Source organism: Dermacentor albipictus, chromosome 1 (genome assembly GCF_038994185.2).
Source record: "Dermacentor albipictus isolate Rhodes 1998 colony chromosome 1, USDA_Dalb.pri_finalv2, whole genome shotgun sequence".
NCBI classification, from domain to species: domain Eukaryota; kingdom Metazoa; phylum Arthropoda; class Arachnida; order Ixodida; family Ixodidae; genus Dermacentor; species Dermacentor albipictus.
This window is the reverse complement of record NC_091821.1, coordinates 6,076,702-6,097,140: the sequence shown is the minus strand read 5'-3', so window position 1 is coordinate 6,097,140 and position 20,439 is coordinate 6,076,702. Positions and strand designations below refer to the sequence as shown.

Sequence of the window (20,439 nt, the reverse complement as noted above, 5' to 3'; positions counted from 1 at the left end):
GAGTGCGAATAAATTAGCAGTGATCAGCAATTTATTCTCCATGCGTATGATATTAATATTATCTTGACTAAGGTTAGAAATAATCCGCAGAGCTTGGTTTTGCATGTGCTGAATGGATGTTAAGTGGCACTAATGCGTGTTGCCATAAGCAGCAATCCCGTAACGAATATGACTATGAATGAATGCATAATAAAGTGAAAGGAGAGCAGGAGTAGACAGACAAGATCTAGCTTTTATGAGTGCTCGTATACCGAAAAAAGTTCTTTTCTTAACTTGTGCGATAAGTTTGCGAGATTTTAGTTGTTGATCGAGGTAGATACCAAGAAATGATACACAGTCGCTAGTAGAAATGAAGTGCAAGTCAAGGGAAACCTGAGGTGAAAATGGTAGTCTTCATTGAGGGGAGTGAAAAACCATGAATTTAGTTTTGTTTGGATTTAAAATCAAGTGATTACTGCGACACCAAGTAACAATTTTAGCTAGCGCACTGTTTAATTTATGAGTTAACGATGTGAAATGTATATCTGAGTTGTGTCATCAGCATATAACATGCATTGTGAAGGTGAATCATGTTGCAAAAGGTCATTTATATAGAGAATGAATAATAATGGTCCTAAAATGGGAGCCCTGTGGCATCCCCTAATTAATTGTTTTAATGTCTGAAAACTTGCCCGATAAATAAACTGTTAGTTTTATACTACACAAGTAGTTCCTCAAAAAGATTAACGCTGGACCTGTTATACCATAGGCTTCTAATTTCTTTAGTAACATGTTGTGATTAATTGTCAAGAGCTTCCGAGAAATCTAAGAATACAGAACCAACGATAATTCCTTTGTCAATAGAATTCTTAATGTAGTCTGTTAATGAGATTACCCCCAAGTCAGTTGAGCTACTTGAACGAAAACCGAATTTGGAGTTATTCAAGAGATTAAACTTTGTCAGATAATTATTCAAGCAACTAATAGCTTCTCAATTATTTTGCTAACAGAGGATAAGATAGAAATGGGTTGGTAATTAGAAACAGTAGACCTATCACCTTTCTTACAAATGGGTATGACTTTTGTGTTCTTAAGGGCGCATGGAAAAATTCCAGGTTTAAAGATGCTGTTAACATTTGAGAGATTAAATGATTCACCAATTTTAAGTGGCGTGCTTGAATGCCATCTAATCCGGGCGATGTATCCTTAACCCTTTTACTGCGGGGTTTTTTTTCTCACACTGTACACTCCCTGTCGGGTTTTTTTTTTTTTTGTTAGTTTCATGGAAATTTTATGCTAGTAACGCACCATGATGCTCTGAAGGACATGTAAACATATTTATTCAGGATAATCTTATAGATATTAGTAGCACTGAATAAAAAAAATTTGCACCAAATTAACAAATAATTATCTGCTAATTAGGGTCTCCTGGTGTTTAGAAAACTTTTTTGGTGTGGTATTCTTCAAAACAGGGCACCACATAAAGCGGCACTTGGCAGCTGGAACACAGATAGCGAGACTCCCTTCGCTGCTTTGGTCGATGCTGCGTCTTAGCACGGCAGACTCGTGTTGGGTTCTGCTTCGCGGTAGTGGGTGATATCAGAGACGGGAAGTGGCGTGCTGTCAGCCGTGTTGGAACTTCACCTATCGACGTTTCCCCCATGGTACTTCTCGATTAGCTGGCGGACAAGTTCAAGTCAAAAGTCTGCCATGCTTCTTATTGTACCAGAGGCTGTCATTTGCAGTATATTACTGTTGAGGATGGCAATGTCCAAGAGGTGAGGGAAGTACTTCTTGTACCACTTCATGCACTTCCTTGTGACTGTGCCGGTCACGGTCACAACCATAACTGCCTGATATACAGTCCCCATGCACAAGCTGTACTTGGAGACGCACAGGGGAATCTTCCTGTCCACCTTCGCGGACACTGCCATGCCACCCTTATGCTTCGTTCTGAGCGTGAGCACTTCACACTTGTCTTTCCAGCGGACGAAGAGAAGCTTATCATTGCACATCTTGCTTGCTTCCCCTTCTTCCAGTCTTGTCACGTGGTATACCCTACCTGTTCTTCCGGACTGTACCACAAGCATTGGTCTTTTTTTCGTGAAGGTAGGTGAACAGGGCGGGACCGGTGTACCGACTGTCAACCCGGAGAACGTGCCCCTTGTCCAGGTACCTCTACAATAAAGTGAGGACAATTGATGCTCCGTATCCCATATCAGAGTCGTTGATCTCAGTTGAGGGTTCGGTGTAAATTACTGTACAATGTCCAGCACTAAGCCTGTCTTCACATCACAGAGCACGAAGGATTTCAGGCTGAACCTGCTTCATTTAGATGGGATATATTGTTTGAATGAGAATCACCCTTTGAAAAGCAGCAGGCTTTCACCCATAAAAAGATCCTGGTATGGTGATAGCGCCCCTTCAAAGCTTTTGTGAAGCGTCAAGAGAACCGAGCGCACCTTGTGCAGCCTGTAACCATGAATCTGTTCATTATTGGAGGGAAGAAACCTCAAAATGAGGCGGTTGCGACTCATCACTTTGAGAATGCAGGCGTACTCAAGAGGGGATCCGTTGACCAATACAGGGCAGTGTTACCTTTTCTTGCAGGAGCCATGAGAATTACGACTGCAAGAAATACATAAAACTTACATGGAGTAACATCTTTCCACTGGTGTATACGGGATCCGACAGCAGGTGTCAGCGTGGCATGTACTTGGTGCTCGAAAATGTTTGTTTGATCCACAATTGCTTCCACTATGTCCAGTGTAAACAAACTTTCAAAAATCTCGAGCTCTCTTGACACCGCTGTGATGTCATTGCAGATTCCTGAATACAATGGTTCAAAAGCATTCTCAGGAGGTTTGAACTCTTCCTTCTTCCAGCAGAAATCGCACTCATCGGATTTCTTGGTGGCAGGGGCTCTTCATCACTGTCCTCACTCGACAAGTCACTTAGGTGGGCTGGCTCCTCGTCACTATCATAGGAATCCAAATTCATAAGCAGTTCTTGAATTTCTTCATCCGTCAAAGCGCGGATGCACGAGACATGCTGCCTCACTATGGCTGCTTTGTCAAGATGAAAATAAAGAGAAGCGCTGTAGAAACATGTGCTCCATCTGTTGAAAATTTACCCTACGAGTTCTTAATATTTATGTGGCCTCTCCATAGATGGCACAACATGGTTGCATCATTTTTTTCTTACACGGGTATTATCGGGCGTGGCAGGGAGTGAGTTAAAAAGCGAAAAGGAATATACTTGGCAGAGGCAGGGGTTGTGCATGCGTGGTTATCTGGGGAGTGGCCGTGCAAGGGTTGAGGTTCATAGTCACGATGAAAACTTCTGGTATTACAGGGATAAGAAAAAAATTACCGACGATTACATTACTTCCTAATGCGAAACTTGAGCGCAGCAAATAAGCTGTTTCACCTTTTCGATAGATTGAGGCAAAGAAATCGAGCAACACATATATGCGCTATCACAGAATTTTTTTTTTTTATTTTAGAGCCTCTGCTTCGGCGACGCGTACTCCTGGATCATCTCGACGGCGGCGACGGTAAGCTTCTGCTTCGGCGGCACGCACCTCTGGATTCTGACGGCGACGGCGCTGGGCCTCTGCTCTGGCAGCTCGTTTAGCAGCAGCAGCAGCAGCAGCAGACGGAGGACTTCCATCGGTCGTCTCGCTCATGGCTCAGAAAGAACTGGCAGATAATTTCGCAGTGGTGAACGGCAGCGGCAATTTCGGCTCGGGCGGTGCACATATACAGATCCGCCGCCACCGATCTGGCTCTCTGATTGCCACCGCACAGGGGTTGCATTGGAGGAGGAGCGAAGAAAGGAATTAAGTTCGAGCCGGCGCTTTGACAACCGGAGACTTGCAGGAAGAGGGGGGAGGGGGGCGGCGTGTACACCCAGCGGCAAACGATGGGGGCAGAAGCGCGCGCAGCAAGCGGACAACACGATAAAGGGAGGAGGGAAGAGATAGCAGCGACTGACTGATGCCGCTGATGCCGATAGTGAGTCAACCCCAGCTGCGGAGTTGGTTTCAGGGACAACGCCGCCGATGCCGACACAAACAATATGATACCCTCGCTTCCGCAGCGCTAAGAACCAGGTCTAGCCGTGGGAAGGTGGTCACGTATTCGTCGACGTGCCGGGGCCTACGTGAAATAACCGGCGCGTCGGCAACTGAAGAGCACCCTATCCGCCACACAAGAACAGGGGGGGGGACCCTTTCCTCCTCTTTCTGCATGGCGGCGACGGTGTTCTATGCAGTCACGTTATCATGACTCTCTAGCGGCGTCAGCGGCATGCAGCGGTATCAGTCGGTCGCTGCTAGCGCTGGGGGGATGAAAGGGGGGCAGAGCTGGTTACGAGGCCGACGACAACGCCGACGACGACGCGAAACCCAGGAACAGACGCCAAAGAGCTGCGCTCTAAAACGAGAACATGATCCATGCTACATTCAGCAACCATGTGATGCTGATTGTAAATTTTAAAAAAGAATTCACTAAAAGCATTAGCAATTTGAAGTTTGGCTTCATGTGTAGTATCATTATAATTAATTTTAGAAATTTGAGTCTGTCACCTTGTTCTATTTATGACTGCGTTGAGCAACTCCCATTTCTTTTTAGAATTGTTCTGGCAGCTTACAAATTCCTTATATTAATAACTTCTCTTAGCGTTCTTCAGTAAAGAATTTAGAATGTTGCAGTATTTTTTGTATCTTAATGCGAAAGTTAGATTGAATGGCTGTTTTTTTTTTGTATAAGTTATCTTTTTTTTTACGCATACTTTCAAGAAGCCCCTTAGTTACCCATGGACATTGAGGTGAATGGTACCACCATTTACATTTGCTATTAATAGTGTTGCGAGACACGGCATCCCGAAACAAGTCACAAAACCTTTCAAGTGCTCTCTCAGGGTCTTGCACCTGATCAATCTTGGAACAATCAATATTATTTACGTCTTCTAGAAATTTATTCTTATTGAATACTTTGGCTAAGTACTGTGAGCTGTCCTAGCTATTCAACGAGTTCAAAATGGCAAAAATAGGATAATGATCACTAATGTCAGTTTTAATGCCGCCTGAATTAGGTGTAGGAGTTATGTTAGTTAATGTATGATCTAGAAGTGTTTCTGATACATGAGTAGTACATCCTGTTGGTGATGTTATAAGTTGCTCATACCCGAATCCACTAAAGCTTACTGTTGATAGCTAACAAATTGATATAAATGTCACCCACTATGAGAGCATGATTTTCTGAAACTAAAGTGTTGAAAATGTTATCGAGCTGAATCATAAATTCAGATGAATATGATGACGCCGAACAGTATATGCACCTCAGAACAAATTTTTTAGGGTCAGTGGGCAAAAACGAATGATCTAGTTCAGTCCATACCGATTCACACTGGTCAAGCTCAACTTCAGGCACTATTATTGTGCCATCACTTTAGAATATATATATATGTTGTGACGAAGAAGATCAGCAGGCTGAAAAGCCCCGTTGCCATCGCGTGGCACGTACCCAGTTCGTTCGCTGGCTGCGCCCTACCTGCTGGTGCCGAGTTTGTCGCTGCTGCTCTACGAGCCGAATAAACCCCCTTTACAATTGGTGGAGCTGCTGGCTACAACCAGAATTCTGGAACTTCGTAATCGGACTCTGCAGCCCGTCTTCCTAATGCCGGAAGAAGGACAACCACAACCCGCTGCCCCGGTGACTACCGTGGTCTGCCCCGGCCCATTGCGGCAACGCGACCCACCCATCTTCAGTGGTACAGAAGACCATGATGTCGAAGACTGGCTCGCTGACTACGACCGGCTGAGCATCCACAACCACTGGGACAACACCAAAAAACTTAATTACGTGTCGTTTTATTTGAGCGGTGTCGCCAGCGTGTGGCACCGCAACCACGAACGTGATCTGACGACGTGGACGGCCTTCAAGACTAACGTGACAGAGGTATTCGGGCGCCCCGCGGTTCGCAAGCTTCACGCCGAGCAACGTTTGAGTGGCCGTGCGCAACAGTGTCGGGAGACATTTACGAGCTATATAGAAGATGCTGTCGACCTCTGCAATCGCGTTGACGTCGCAGTGCCTGATGCCGAGAAGATCCGCCATATCTTAAAAGGCATTGAAGACGACGCCTTCCAGATGCTATTGGCTAAAAATCCCTCGACAGTCTCTGAATTCGTCAGTCTGTGTCAAAGCTTTGACGAACTGCGCAAACAACGCGTAGCCACCCGCCAATCTACACCTCAGGCCACTTCAATGTCGAGCTTGGCTGCTGCCCCGGATAACACTTTGCTGCTGCTACAGATCAAGGAGTTCGTCCGTGAAGAGGTGGCTCGTCAGCTTTCCTTGATTCCACTTGCACACGGCCAGCCGAGTACTCCGTTGGCGCCCGCTCTCCAATCTATCATCAAGGAGCAGGTAGCCGACCACATTTCGCCTTCTCTTCAACAGGCTCCGACGGCCGCTCCCCTGACGTACGCCGAAGTCGCGATGAGGTCTGCGCCACAGACCTACGGCCCCCTTTGCCCACCTTTGCGCCCACCCGTATCCCCTCCAGTCCGTCCACTGGTGAACTATGCACGACCACAAGACCATGGGCGCACGGAAGACAACCGTCCGATTTGTTTTTATTGTGGCCGTGCTGGACACGTGGCACGTCACTGTCGCCTGCTTACACCGAACGTCCCGAACAATGTGCATCCGTATGCACCACGTTTCCAACAACGCCGCAACTATTCGGACGCCTTTGAATCTCCTTCTGCCATCGACACCGCATTCTCCGCCGCTCGCCGTTCACCTTCTCCTCGCCGCCGCTCGCTTTCCCCCATGCACCGGCGGCGGAGCCCTTTGCGCCTGGAAAACTAAATATCGCAGTTCAGGAGGCGAGAAATACGGTGCCAGCGAAATGTATAAGGCCTCACACTTCTCCGAAGAATGTTATTGAAGTCGCAATCGAAGGAACATTCACGCTAGCACTTGTCGACACCGGCGCTGCACTTTCAGCGATAGATGCCCGTATTTGCCGCAAGATCGGCAAAGTGACGACGCCGCTTTCTGGACTGTCTCTTTGAACTGCCAACGCACAGCATGTCGAGCCATCCGGCGCCTGCACTGCTCGTGTCGTAATTGAGGAGGTCCTCTATATCATAGAATTCATCGTGTTGCCATCATGTTCACACGACGTCATATTAGGTTGGGACTTTCTCTCCACACATCATGCAATCATTGACTGCGCCCCCGCTGAAATCAAGCTGTTTCAGTTTTCGACCGATATTATCACTAACCATAAGGACCATTGTAGCAAAATCGCTGCTTCAGACTACACCGTTATACCTGCCTAGTCTTCCACTCTTGTCAGTATCTCTTGCGAATCTGTAGACGACGGCGCAGTACTCTTTGCTCCATCTGAACTCTTAGTTCGCCGCCGTTCACTACCACTGCCGTTCGCCGTCCTCGAGTTCCAAGCTGGCGCCTCTCTGATGTGCGTCTCCAACCCATCGGCTGAACCAATTACTTTACGCCGCCGTGAAAGCCTTGCCAGAGCGGAGCCACTGACTTCATCTTCAATATTTGACACGATGGACGACTCCACTTATATTGCTGCTCTCGAGGCATCGCGTCCACAGTCCCTACCGGGTTCTTTTACGCTAGCTATTGCCAGTGACCTTACGACGACGCAGCGCGACGAACTTCTTCGCTTGCTCCAAGGCTTCTCTTCGTCTTTTGACTGCCAAGCAACATCACTCGGCCGCACAACGACTGTTTCGCACACTATCGACGCTGGGAGCCATGCACCAATTCGACAGCGTCCCTACTGAGTATCGGCGATTGAAAGACGCGTTATCAATGACCAGGTGAACGATATGCTCAATCGCAGTGTCATCCAGCCTTCTAGTAGTCCTTGGGCATCACCAGTCGTCCTAGTTAAAAAGAAAGACGACGACATATGATTTTGCGTCGATTATCGAAGGCTTAATAAGATTACCCGAAAGGATGTACTATACCCGTTGCCACGTATTGACGACGCACTTGACTGTTTGCAAGGAGCGGAGTTTTTTTCCTCCTTAGATCTCCGCTCTGGCTACTGGCAGGTGCCCATGGCTGATGCTGACTGTTCGAAAACCGCGTTTGTAACACCAGACGGCTTGTATGAATTCACTGTAATGCCATTCGGTCTGTACAATGCGCCCGCCACCTTTGAACGCACGATGGATGGCATCCTACGCGGCCTAAAGTGGCATACTTGCCTCTGCTACCTCGACGACGTTGTCGTCTTTTCTCCTGATTTTCCGACCCATCTTCGGCGTTTACATCAAGTTTTGACCTGTCTCCTGAATGCTGGTCTCCAGCTTAAATTAAAAAAGTGCCGATTTGCAGCTCGAAAACTGACTATATTAGGCCACATTGTCTCCAAAGACGGCATTCTTCCTGATCCTGCTAAACTTCGCGCCGTATCCGACTTTCCAAAGCCCACTAACTTAAAAGCACTACGCAGCTTCATTGGCCTATGCTCTTATTTTCGACGTTTCGTTCACAATTTCGCTACTGTGATCGCACCACTAAACCAACTTCTCCAAGGCGACAATGAACTTTCTGCTTGGTCGGAAGCCTCTGATGATGCCTTTACGACTCTTCCTCACCTACTCACGTCTCCGCCAATCTTGCGCCATTTTGATCCCAGCGCACCTACAGAACTTCACACTGACGCCAATGGTGTCGGCCTTGGTGCCGTGCTCGCACAATGCAAGAACACTAATGCCGAATACGTAGTCGCCTATGCCAGTCGTGCCCTCACGAAACCTGAGGCCAATTACTCAGTACATAACAGAAAAAGAGTGCCTGGCTATCGTATGGGCTCTTCAAAAATTTCGTCCAGATCTCTACGGTCGACGCATTGACGTGGTGACGGATCATCACGCTCTCTCCTGGTTGTCCAAAAAGTTGTCCTAAAAGACCCGTCGGGCCGCCTCGCTCGGTGGGCCCTCCGAATCCAGGAATATGATATCCGTGTCGTCTATCGCTCTGGACGCAAACACGCCGATGCCGATGCCTTCTCGCGCTCCCCAGTTACTTCAGACAGCAGCACTTCTACCGACAGACATGACATCTCACCATTTGACATCCTGGACATGGCATCGGAGCAACAAAAAGACCCATGGATCGTCATGATGTTCGACTTTTTGTCAAATCCTCCGGCAACTTCGGCACCTCGAGCGCTACGCCGACAGGCGCAGCATTTCACAATCCGGGACGGACTTTTATCCCGCTGCAACTACCACAATGACGGCCGCAAATGGCTTTTAGTAGTGCCTCGCCACCTACGACAAGAGTTCTGCTCCGCTTTTCATTCTGACCCGCAGTGTGGTCACAGCGGAGTGTCAAAAACTTACACACGGCTTCGCCTACAATATTATTGGCGAGGGATGTACACTTTCGTCCACAAATACGTACGCTCCTGCATTGCCTGCCAGCGACGCAAATGTGTCCCGCACCTCTCCACCGCACCTCTCCAACCACTTCCCTGCCCAGCTCAGCCATTTGACCGTGTCGGCATTGATATATATGGGCCTCTTCCATCTACTGGCGCTGGCAACCGATGGATTGTTGTCGCCGTAGATCATTTGACATGGTATGCTGAAACCGCCGCCTTGCCTCCCGCATCAGCAAAAGACATCGCCTCGTTCATTCTAAACAACTTCGTTCTCCGCCATGGCGCACCACGTGAACTGTTGAGCGATCGGTGCCGCGTATTCCTCTCAGATGCCCTGCAGTCACTCTTATCTGAATGCCAAATTATTCACCGCACTACTACTGCTTATCATCCACAAACCAATGGCTTAACAGAACGATTCAACAAAACTCTTGGTGACATGCTATCAATGTATGTTGCATCTGACCACTCCAACTGGGACCTTGTACTTCCGTTCGTCACTTACGCATATAACACTGCCTCTCAAGCCACTACCGGGTTCTCACCATTTTTTCTGCTTTACGGCCGCCATCCCTCCAGCACCATTGATACGGCTATCCCGTACCGGCCGGACCCTGCTGAATGCTAACCTGTTTCTACGGTTGCTCAGCACGCCAAGAAATGCCGCCAACTGGCCCCTTCGTTGACGTCTGCTCAACAGTGCTGCCAAAAAGAACGCCATAACCTCAATCCTCCCCTTCACCCCTTCCCCGTCGACTCACTCGTGTGGCTTTGGGTCCCGCCTGTTGCTGCTCCTGGCCTTTCGTCCAAGCTCCTCCCGAAGTACCACAGGCCCTACTGCGTGGTTGCACAAACATCACCAGTGAACTATGTGGTCGAACCCGTATCTTCCGATCTGCGTCGTCGGGGGCGAGAGACTGTGCACATTGACCGGCTGAAGCAGTATTACGATCCGCCCACCTCTTCCTAGGTCGCCAGGATGGCTACTTTTCAATTCTGGGGGTGATTGTGACGAAGAAGATCGGCAGGCTGAAAAGCCCCGTTGCCATCGCGTGGCATGTACCCAGTTCATTCGCTGGCTGTGCCCTACCTGCTGGTGCTGAGTTTGTCGCTGCTGCTCTACGAGCCGAATAAACCCCCTTTACAATATATATATATATATATATATATATATATATATATATATATATATATATATATATATATATATATAGTTCACATGAATACTTGGCTTTAAATATTGCATGATCAAATGCACATTTTTTCATTTTTAACTTTCTTTTACTTTGACATGTTGAAACACAACAGTTCTGCTCAAAATCGTAGCTGTTGGGTTGGTACACTCTATAGTTTCATCCTCGTTAACTCGGAAGGCCCAACAATTCACACTTACTGTCTGTTCGGTGCATTTCTTGTGTAGCATCAAACTTGGCCTTGGAGGCCCCGTGGCGTGCTTGCCAGGTGAGAAACCCTGGAGTGGCGCAAAGTTTACAGCCAACAAGCGAGGCTAAAGCTGGTGCTTGAATGTGTACTTAGGGCATGGAATGCGTCCAATATTTGTGTGTCTTTCAGTGCACTTTTCTTGTGCTTGTTTATTAAGAGCATTGCGATGCATGTAGACACTGAATTACCCATTTTATAAACTGTGCTGGATTATCATTATGTTGACGCACTCATTGTCTGCGCCTTTAGGAAGTGCAGAATATCAAATGTTCTTGGCTGCACAGATTCAGTCTCGGGGAAGTGAAGGTGAATGATCAGGCAGAAATATTCTGGTCATACCCCCTTATGACGATCCCAGTTATAACGATCTATTGGTTATAGCGATACATTTCAGTGCATTTACAATTTTACGACCCTGACAGTTGAAATTGATCTCAGATATAGAGAACGTTCTCTATATCTCTGAGACCTAGCTTTGGACCGAAAATTGGCTAAAAAATACCGCTTATCTCTCCCGTTATCATGATCTGAAGATATGAGTTCGCGAGTGTTGCCCTTTAAATTGTGTACACATTTGCCACATTTCGATCACGTGTCACTCGGCGACGGCGTACTTCTTTGGCGCCATTTTGGTCTTGTTCGAAAGCTCGTGTTTCAGACATTCCTTTTCGTTCCTTTAGCCACCCTGTGCACCCTTGAAAGGTAAAAAAAAAAGCATTCGCAAAATAAAACTTTTGCGCATTGCCATTGGACACTCTGAACACGTCATCAAGATGCCACGCTCTGATTGGCCCTTGTGCCGCTAGCCCAAGTGCCGCCGTCGTGTGCCGCCATTTTGTGTAAGACAGTGAGTCCCTGCTGCTATTTTGTGCAAGTTGCTGTTCTGTGGATCCGACGCTTCATTGGCATGCGAAGTTTATCATGCTTGGCGGGGTGAAAAAGTTTCACGCGCGCAATCAGTTTGGCCGTAAATGTAGGAGGGCAAAGGGGTGCGTAAGTGATGTGGCTTCATTGCAAAATGTGACAGACATGGGGCAAAGAGCTGTTACGGAGCGCCGCCTGACCATGGCATGGACGCTGACAGTTCACCCGCTCCACTCGAGTGCGATAACGTTTGCACTGCCGACGCTGGTGGCGTGCAAATCGATTCTGCGCTCGTGACCGAGGAGAGTGTGCAGGAGGTGCATGCACGGGAGCAAGAAACGCTTCGACGGCTTGGATCAACGCCAGCGACTGTGCGAAAGATTGACAACTTCAACCAACAAGGCAATGTAGAGATAGCGGCGACAGAACTTGCAGCCCCATACACTATTGTCGACCTTGACGTTGTTAATGATTTTATCGGAGTTCTATGTTGCCACTTGTGCCGAGGAAAAGTGAAGCTAGCCCGCGGCGATCGTGAATACGGTCCGGCAGTAAAACTGTATGTGATGTGCGACAACTGCGACGAGATCTCGAATGCATGGAGCTTGCGTCGAGTAGAGGAATTGAAAAGATCAAAACCCTTTGAGGTAAATATGCTTGCGGGATGTGCAGTGCTTTCGACTGGCAACGGACAAACTGTTATGAACAATATATTTTCTGCAATGGGGCTGTGCCGTTGAGCAATGCACGAGAAGTTTCAGCGGCATCTGAAGGTAAGCTGGAGTCCGCAGCTATGCGAGTGGTCAAAGTTGCTATGTGACAGTACGCGCGAGAAGTCTCATCGCTCTACGAGGACTTGTGCTTCGGACACAGCGATAGTGTAGCAGTGTGTTTTGATGGCAGCTGGATGACTCGAGGTCATTCTTCGCACATTGGCGTCGGAGCTGTTGTTGAGCTGTTTGCCGGTTATGTTCTAGACTACGTAGTGCTATCGAATTTTTGTTTGGGCTGCGAGGTTGGCCCGAAGTCTGGTATTGAGTGTTATGAGCTATGGAGAGAACCTCATTGGTGCCAAAAGAACACCAGCAATAAATCTGGGCAAATGGAGGTAGAAGCAGGCCTCATTCTCTTTGAAAGGTCCCTTGAGCGGCACAATATCCACTGTACAGCAGTCTTGTGTGACGGCGATAGCAGAACGTACAGTGCTATAAAGGATGCTAAAATTTATAGCTTTCTTGATGTGACAAAAGAAGATTGCACCAACCACGTTCAAAAGTGAATAGGGATGGGTGTAAGAAACTTGGTGCAAAACAGAAAGCTGAAGGGCGTAGTCTAGGAGGGAATGGGCGACTCACTGCTGACGTCATCATCAGATTAAGCACTCACTATGGTCGTGCACTAAAGTCACATGAAAGGGATGTGGATGCAATGCAGCGCGCTGTGATGGCCACATACTATCGCGTCACATCCACTGACAAGTGCTCCAACCACAGCTTGTGCCCAACTGGTGAGCAGTCGTGGTGCCGGCACAATGCTGCAGAAGCTAAACGTGTGCCTGATCCGAAGCATAAGTACAGCTTGCCCAAAGGTGTTGCAGAGGCATTATTGCCTGTTTACCAGCGCCTGTCTAACCGGAGTCTGCTGCAGAAAAGGGGGGAAAACCCAAAGCTCAAATGAAAGTTTGCATTCAGTGATTTGGAGTTTAGTCTCCAAAGAGCAGCATGCTTCTCTTTTCACGGTTCAAGCAGCAGTTGCATAAGCTGTGCTGCGTTTTAACACGGGAAACCAGCATACTCCAGCATCAGTTCTGCAAGAACTAAGCATGAATGTGACAAGCACTGGCCATAAGAGAGCAAGAGAGAAGGACATATGTCGTAGTGCCACATCCAGCAGGAGACATGCAGCTTTGGAAGGACTCAGCAAAAGTGTATCAAAGAAGCACAAGGACTTGATGCATCCTGATTATGCCCCTGGGGCATTTTAAATGACTCCAGTGAGGTTTGCATTATATTTCTACTAATAAAGAACTCATAAAATGTTTGTTCTTGTATTCTCAATATGACTATTTTGGTGCTATTGCAGTTTTGGCGGAGTGGTATTTCGGCTTCTAGTCATGATATTACTATAATTATTTTTTGTCAGGTTGGTTAACGAATGTAGAATGAAGCAAGAGTAAACTTAATACTCTGAGTAATAGGGAAAATTTAATAAAATAATTTGGGTGCCTTGATGTCAAGCTGGGATTTCACTTGCAAGAGTTTCACATACCATAACTTTTGTTCAAATTGGCTTAGAATGTCCATTTTTGTTTTGCTGCATACAGGCTTCATTCCAGATTATTGTGATATGCTGATTTATTTTGTAACTCTCGCAGCTTAGAAAAAATCTTGCTCCCAACAAGACGCATGAAATGTTTGATATCTTGAAAACTATATATTGCATTAGAAAAATAATTGCATATTTGAAATCAGCACTTCAAAATACACAAGCTGTAAAAGTGTAATAAAAATCTGCTCAAAAATAAGGAAATTTGTTTCTGATGCAGGATCCCCCCTTATATCGCCGCCATCTTACAACGAACACTTCGAACCTGGTTAGAGTAAAAAGAGGGTGCACGGCAGTGCGCACTCCATTAAACTGTGACGGTGTTTGAGATGAGCGAGCGACTGCTGTGTGCAGCTTTCGGAAGCCGCGAAGAGATCACTCGCTTTTATTAGGCACACCTTCAGGGAAAAGGAGGAGGAGGCATACAGCATGGCTCATCGCATGCACTGGCACGATATGGGATGCCTCGATGGCAGCACACTCATCTTTGTGCAATCATCCATGCGGCGCCACATGCATTACGCCTATTTCAACAATTTGGAACAACCGTCTATGTCCTTCCACCATGGGAACAACAGCCACTCGAGCATTCCTGCCACTCCTGTCGATATTCGTGCAGCCCGAGTTGGCGCACTGCTACCACACAATGTTGCAAAGATTGGTGGTTGCTAGGCCATTATCAGGAGCTCATGGTTCGGGGATAACACGTGTGTGCGTTGCTGATTGCTGTTGACAGTTTGCAGTGACATTCTACCTTTTGAACATTACATTTTTTTCGCCCGAAGCGTCATAGATAACCTTATTTAACGGCTCTTGTGTGGCTGACGCCCAGTCGTAATGCTGTGACCACGATATCCTAGATCTTTGCAGCATTGCAGAATTGCAGCAGTATTGCAGAAGAATGCAAAGGGGACAAGCTGTTGTATTCCGCTGAAGTAGTAGTTCGCGGTCGCTGTTTTCCAAATGCACGAGAAACGGCAGTGGTCTCCAAGCGCCCAGGCACTACATTCCTCTGTATGTTGTCTCTCGTGGCACAACCCGTTGCAGGTTGACGCGAAGCAGTGAACACAACCACATCGATGATTACGATAGGCGGTGGCTCTTGAATGGAATAGCATTCAGTTTAAACCGCAGCTGGTGCAATTAAAGCCGCTCCATTGACGCAAAAGTAAACAACGCTAAAAACATAGCATAACTTCCACTCGGAACAGGAAGCTGCAGCTACGTAAGTTCCGCTTGATGCCGGAAGCTAAGGGGGTGAGTGGGAGAGGAGCGTGGAGGAGGAGGGTAGGTTGGCAGTACTTAACCTGGTCTGCGGAAACGTGTATGGAGGGGCTTTAGTTTCTTGCTGGCTCCTCATTCACTGCAGTTCTATGAACAGTTTAATCGCTTGCATTTGTTTTTGTTGGTTGTGTTGAAGTAGTTCCTGGCCACGCGGTTTCTCCTCTTCGCTTGACTCGCCGCTGAAACGGAAGATGGCTGATCCAGCAGCGGAGCATTGGCAATGCATGCCTTTGCAGGTGAATAAAAATCGCACGTATAGATTTGGAAACTAAGTGCTTTTAACTGATGAGACGATCGTCGCGAACGTGCTTGCATCAGATAGCGACGGGGACGGCAGCAGTGATTATGCGGTTGGGCAGGCTGCCTCAACGTTGTCCTCCCAGGAGGCCTGGCATGATTCAGTCCCTCCGGACTTCGTTTTTGCGAGGAACGTTCCGGTGCACTACGTGGAGCGCCTGGATGCCTTGGAGAAGGATGTCGGCAAGCTTCGCGTAAAGCATGCAAGGCTGATGGACATAGGCTTTTCTTGTGCAAGCCAGTGAGAAGTACGTGTTGAGATGCTCGTGCCGATCTCTCCTCAGCATTTCTTCTGGATTTCTCAAGCTGACAGGCTGCCGCGACAGCCTTCTATAAATTTTTAAAGGTCCCTTTTGGAACCACCAATGCGATGCCTCGGCAGTGCTTGCATATCGCTTGCCACCGATGACACCTCTTTGCAGTTGGTATAGCAGTGCCATTCTTTAATGCCGACAGCCGCAGCTTGTTTCACGCAATCGGAGCACCCAGGAAGCAGTTAAACGAGTGAACACAATCAGTAGCTGGGTGGAGGAAGGTGGTGGGGAGGGGCACTGGCCTCCCTGCCTATATAGTTTTCTCATATCAGCTCTGCCATCCCTGTATTTTAATTTTTTCATGCAACCTGTTGATAACGATTATTGATTATAACAATGAAATTTTCGTGGCACTTGAATATTGTTATAAGTGGGTTCGACTGTATTGTATGTTGATAAAACTTATTTTTTTGTGGTCCTAAAATTACGTAAAAAATTGGCTTAAAATGATCCTTCGTATTATATTCAATTCTTTATTTATTTTGTTCCAAATGTGATTGTACCCTCATATAGTGAGTGGGATAATTCTGTAAAAAAGCAGTCTTACCAGTAGTTTTCTGTACCTAAAATTTTTGTCAAAAAGGGTATAAAAGGTGAAGGTGATGGAACTGGTTGTGATGAACAACCTCTTTATTCAGGCAACTGAGTGATGGCCGCTTCCTTTCGCACTGTAGTGGCTAAGTCTGGCTAAGATTGTTAGGGAGGTTCATGTACTCCACAAATATATAGAAGCGAAACACGTGTGCAACCAGGGAATCTGTGTGAGCATCTGTAGTGTGTTAGCATGAAAAAACGTCATTGCCCAGCAGTTTTTTAATGCCTGCATGCTTGTGATCGTGCCGTTACTAGTCTTGTCATTGGCATGCACTCATGTGCTATTTATAAAACCTCGTGCACTGCAGCCTTCAAGCCAGTCATGCAGTGCCACGTGTAGTCAGAGGCAGGCTTGGGTAGCAGGCATGCAAGGACTGCAGTAGGACCAATACTTCCGCTAGTAGGTCAAACTATAGTTTAGAACTGCAGTGCAACACTACAGACCTTATACAGAGAAGGTGTGGCTTTCGTTCTCTGCTTTGTGTCTGCATTTTTATGCCGCCATTGTAAAATGCAAAAACCAGCTTGGCACTGGGTCACAAAAAGCACCTCGGAGCAGTTGGTTCTTTTTCGTTTTATGGGTGCAGTTGTCCCAGTGAATGCGTAAAAGCTGCCTTAAAGCGGGAAGCTGTTCAGTTGCCATGGTAACATCTTGTGGGCCTGACAGGTTACAGTGCCGGGTCAGGTCTGACTGGAACACAAGTGCTATAGCATATTCTGAGCGTAAGTAATAATACACCAAATGTGGGTATCAAGATAATGGTTTATTGCGATAGCAATTATATCGACACTCCAGGCACATTTTTGCTATCGCTGTCATGTTCCGTATAAAGTCGGAGGGCAACAACACTGTCCCCACGCACTGTATGCTGTATGTGTGAGTGAAAGTGCACGAGGGGAGTGGATAATCGTGGCTCTATTTGGCATGCGCAAGGGAGGAAAGCAGGCAGGAAACGAGCTGTTTTCCATCTTCCGAAAGGCCTGGGGGGAGGGAAGGGAAGGGGGTGGTGGCGTTGGTTGTACTTCAGCAGCAACTGCGGATTGTCCGGCTGCGCCCGAGGGAAGCTGACAATTGCGGCTCGATATCGCGTGCACAAATGAGGAATGGTGGGAGGCGGTGTGCTGCTTTCCGTTGTGCGCATGGTCCGGGGGGGGGGGGGGGGGGGGGGAGAGGAAGTGGTGTTGTACTCCAGCAGCAACTGTGTATTGCACAGTCGCGCACACCCTATCTTGAAATCAATCTGTAGAGTGTAGTAGTGCCGACGGCTCATACCTTCGTGTGTGCTGTGTTCTCACCGCTCAGTTTGTGTCGAAGCAATAGACAGCACGAAGGTCACTTTGCTCGCTGCTGCTGCCGCACTTCCTCAAGCCATTGTTTTGGCAGCGAGTGTCTGCTGTCATCAAGTGAGATGTGTTCATGTTCGCCTTTGTGCGCTGACACCGTGCTTGTTATTTAGTTAGTAAGTGAATGTTCCCTAATTTATACTACCTATAAAAATACTATCCTTATTTCGTATGGGTTTGCTATTTGCTAATTGAACACTAATTTTCTATCCTAATTGATGCCTCGCCTTTCGGGCAAAACTGCGACTTTTTTTTTTTGGTGTGTTAAGGTAGCACCCAGCAGCTGATGTTCCAGAGGCAGGTCCTGTAATGAATTGCAGATTGTATTTGTTGATATTACCAGCATAAAAGCTATTTAAACTGTGACTACTTCCACTTACTACGTTTGTGGTATGACAAAGCAGTGGTATTTCAGTGAAACTGTCAGCTGGAAACTTTGCTGGTTGTTGGCGACTGCGTTGTGTTAGCGCTGTGTTTGAACACACCTCAAGCAGCCACTGCAGTTGCCTACAAGTCTCAGCAACCATTATTAGTTCTGAGCATGGGTGTTTATGTGTTGTGTCAATATATGGTGGCATCCTAGCCATGACCAGACTAGGACACACCTACCCTGAACCCATCTATGAGCCTTGTCACCCACTGGACACATCAAAATGATGGCAGTCACTATGAGTGGGAGAAGCTGACAGTCGCTTGATTTTAGGCTGTCTGGATGCTGCATAGCTCGGGGCACTGAAGCCGTTGGGGTAGGTGAGCCCTTCTGTAGGCAATGTTGATGTTTCACCCCCAGGTAGCAGTGGTGGCTGATCTGGAGGCCAGCCCAATTCCCCCGGTGGAGCAGTCAGCTCTGTACATGGAAGCATTGGAGCTGCTCAAGAGAGAAGGCATCCCTTGCCGGACATACAGGTGAGCCCGTCTGGTATCTGCAGCACACATTGGTTTGTGGTCTTGCTGCCACAAAATTACTCCTATGCTCTGCATGCTTTACACATTTGTGTCATGCTGACGAGGAAAACACTGTGAAGAGGATGGGACATGCGCCTGACCTGTCAGTGTGTGTGTTGTCCTCCTTGGCACAGCACTAATTTGCAAAGCATGGAATGCCTTCCCAGCAGTTCACATTGTTTTGTCTGTGTGTGTGTTACAGAAAATGGCTGCTTCCTTCAGTGATGTTAGTGAAAATAGTCAAAAAAGGAGATGAAGCTCGAATGAGGATGGTCTAGGGGGATGAGCTTGTGAGGCACCGTCCGCTGAGGGATTTTTCATAACACGGCTGATACAAGAGTGCACTAAAGCATTTTTATGGTGTTTTGATTCCCTCATTGCCCATGTGTGACCAATATCAACTGCTGCACATATAAAGCATGTCCCATCTTTTCTTTGTTTTGACAGTAATGATTTACATCGGGCAAGATTTTTAACTGACCAGGTGTTTGCTAACTACAGTAGAACCTCGTTCATACATTTTGGAAAAAGATGCAAAAGAAAAACGTACTGACTGGGAAAACGGGCGATCCGACGTGACTAGAAAATTTGACAGATTCCTCTGTAAGACAGCCTTTCTCGCTTCGTGTGAGGGAGCTTAGTGATCAAATGCGTGTCCCACTCCTCGAGCTTCGCCTAATGCATCCAACCAAGGTGTTACCACCTTAGGAGTGGCAGCTGATTGAATGTGACATATCCTTTTTAGAAGTAACAAAACACGCACCAGAGATAGAAATCCGAATGCATTTTCTTGAACTCCAGCACAAGCGCTCCTGTGCAGAGTTCTACACAGATGCTTCGAAGTCAAATGCCGGGGTGTCTTATGCTGCCTTCGGCCCATCCTTCTCAGAATCTGGTGTACTGCATCCGGAAACAAGTATCTTCACGGCCGAGGCCTACGCAGTACTGTCTTCTGTAAATCACATAAGAAAATTGAAACTTCAAAAATCAGCGATATATACAGACTCCCTAAGCGTCGTGAAGGCCTCGATGTCACCCTATAGACACAAAAATCCACTACTTAATTAACTCTACACCGTCTGGTGTAAAGCGTACGTATCTAACCAGCATATCATTATATGCTGGGTGCCTGGCCATAGGAGCATCGAGGGCAACGTTCTGACGGACGAGATGGCCATGTCTATCGCATCGCACGCCGTTAACCCTACCGCTGAGGTGCCTGTCACAGATCTGAGGCCTTTCTTGTGAAGGAGGATGCGCGGCCACTGGCAACGCATGCGGGACGCGGAAACAGTAATAAGCTCCACCTAATAAAGCCACAGTTAGGACTCTGGCCCTCTACTACAAAATCACGCCAAACAGATGTCCTATTCTGTCGTCTAAGAATAGGACACACATTTTGCACCCACAATTTTTTACTCCCTGGAAATGAGCCCCCAACCTGTGGGAGATGCGGAGAGAGGCTGACCGTCCTCCATGTCCTCCTGGAGTGTCGGAAAGCCGAATCTGACAGAAAGAAACATTTTCCGTTAGCATACCGGCAGCACATTCCCCTTCATCCTGTAATGCGACTCGGCCCAGAACCGCTCTTTGACATTAACGC

The 20,439-nt window shown here is 47.3% G+C and overlaps 1 protein-coding gene across 9 annotated transcripts in view; it reads left to right on the top strand.

Moving 5' to 3' along the window:
- Miga (mitoguardin) overlaps positions 1–20,439 on the top strand; it is a 296,982-nt gene that overhangs the window by 75,459 nt on the left and 201,084 nt on the right. For all 9 annotated transcript variants that reach the window (XM_070538810.1, XM_070538808.1, XM_070538800.1 and 6 more), the window contains one exon: positions 18,682–18,797. In XM_070538810.1, coding sequence (XP_070394911.1) covers positions 18,682–18,797 — 116 coding nt within the window. The remainder of the gene's footprint in view (positions 1–18,681; positions 18,798–20,439) is intronic.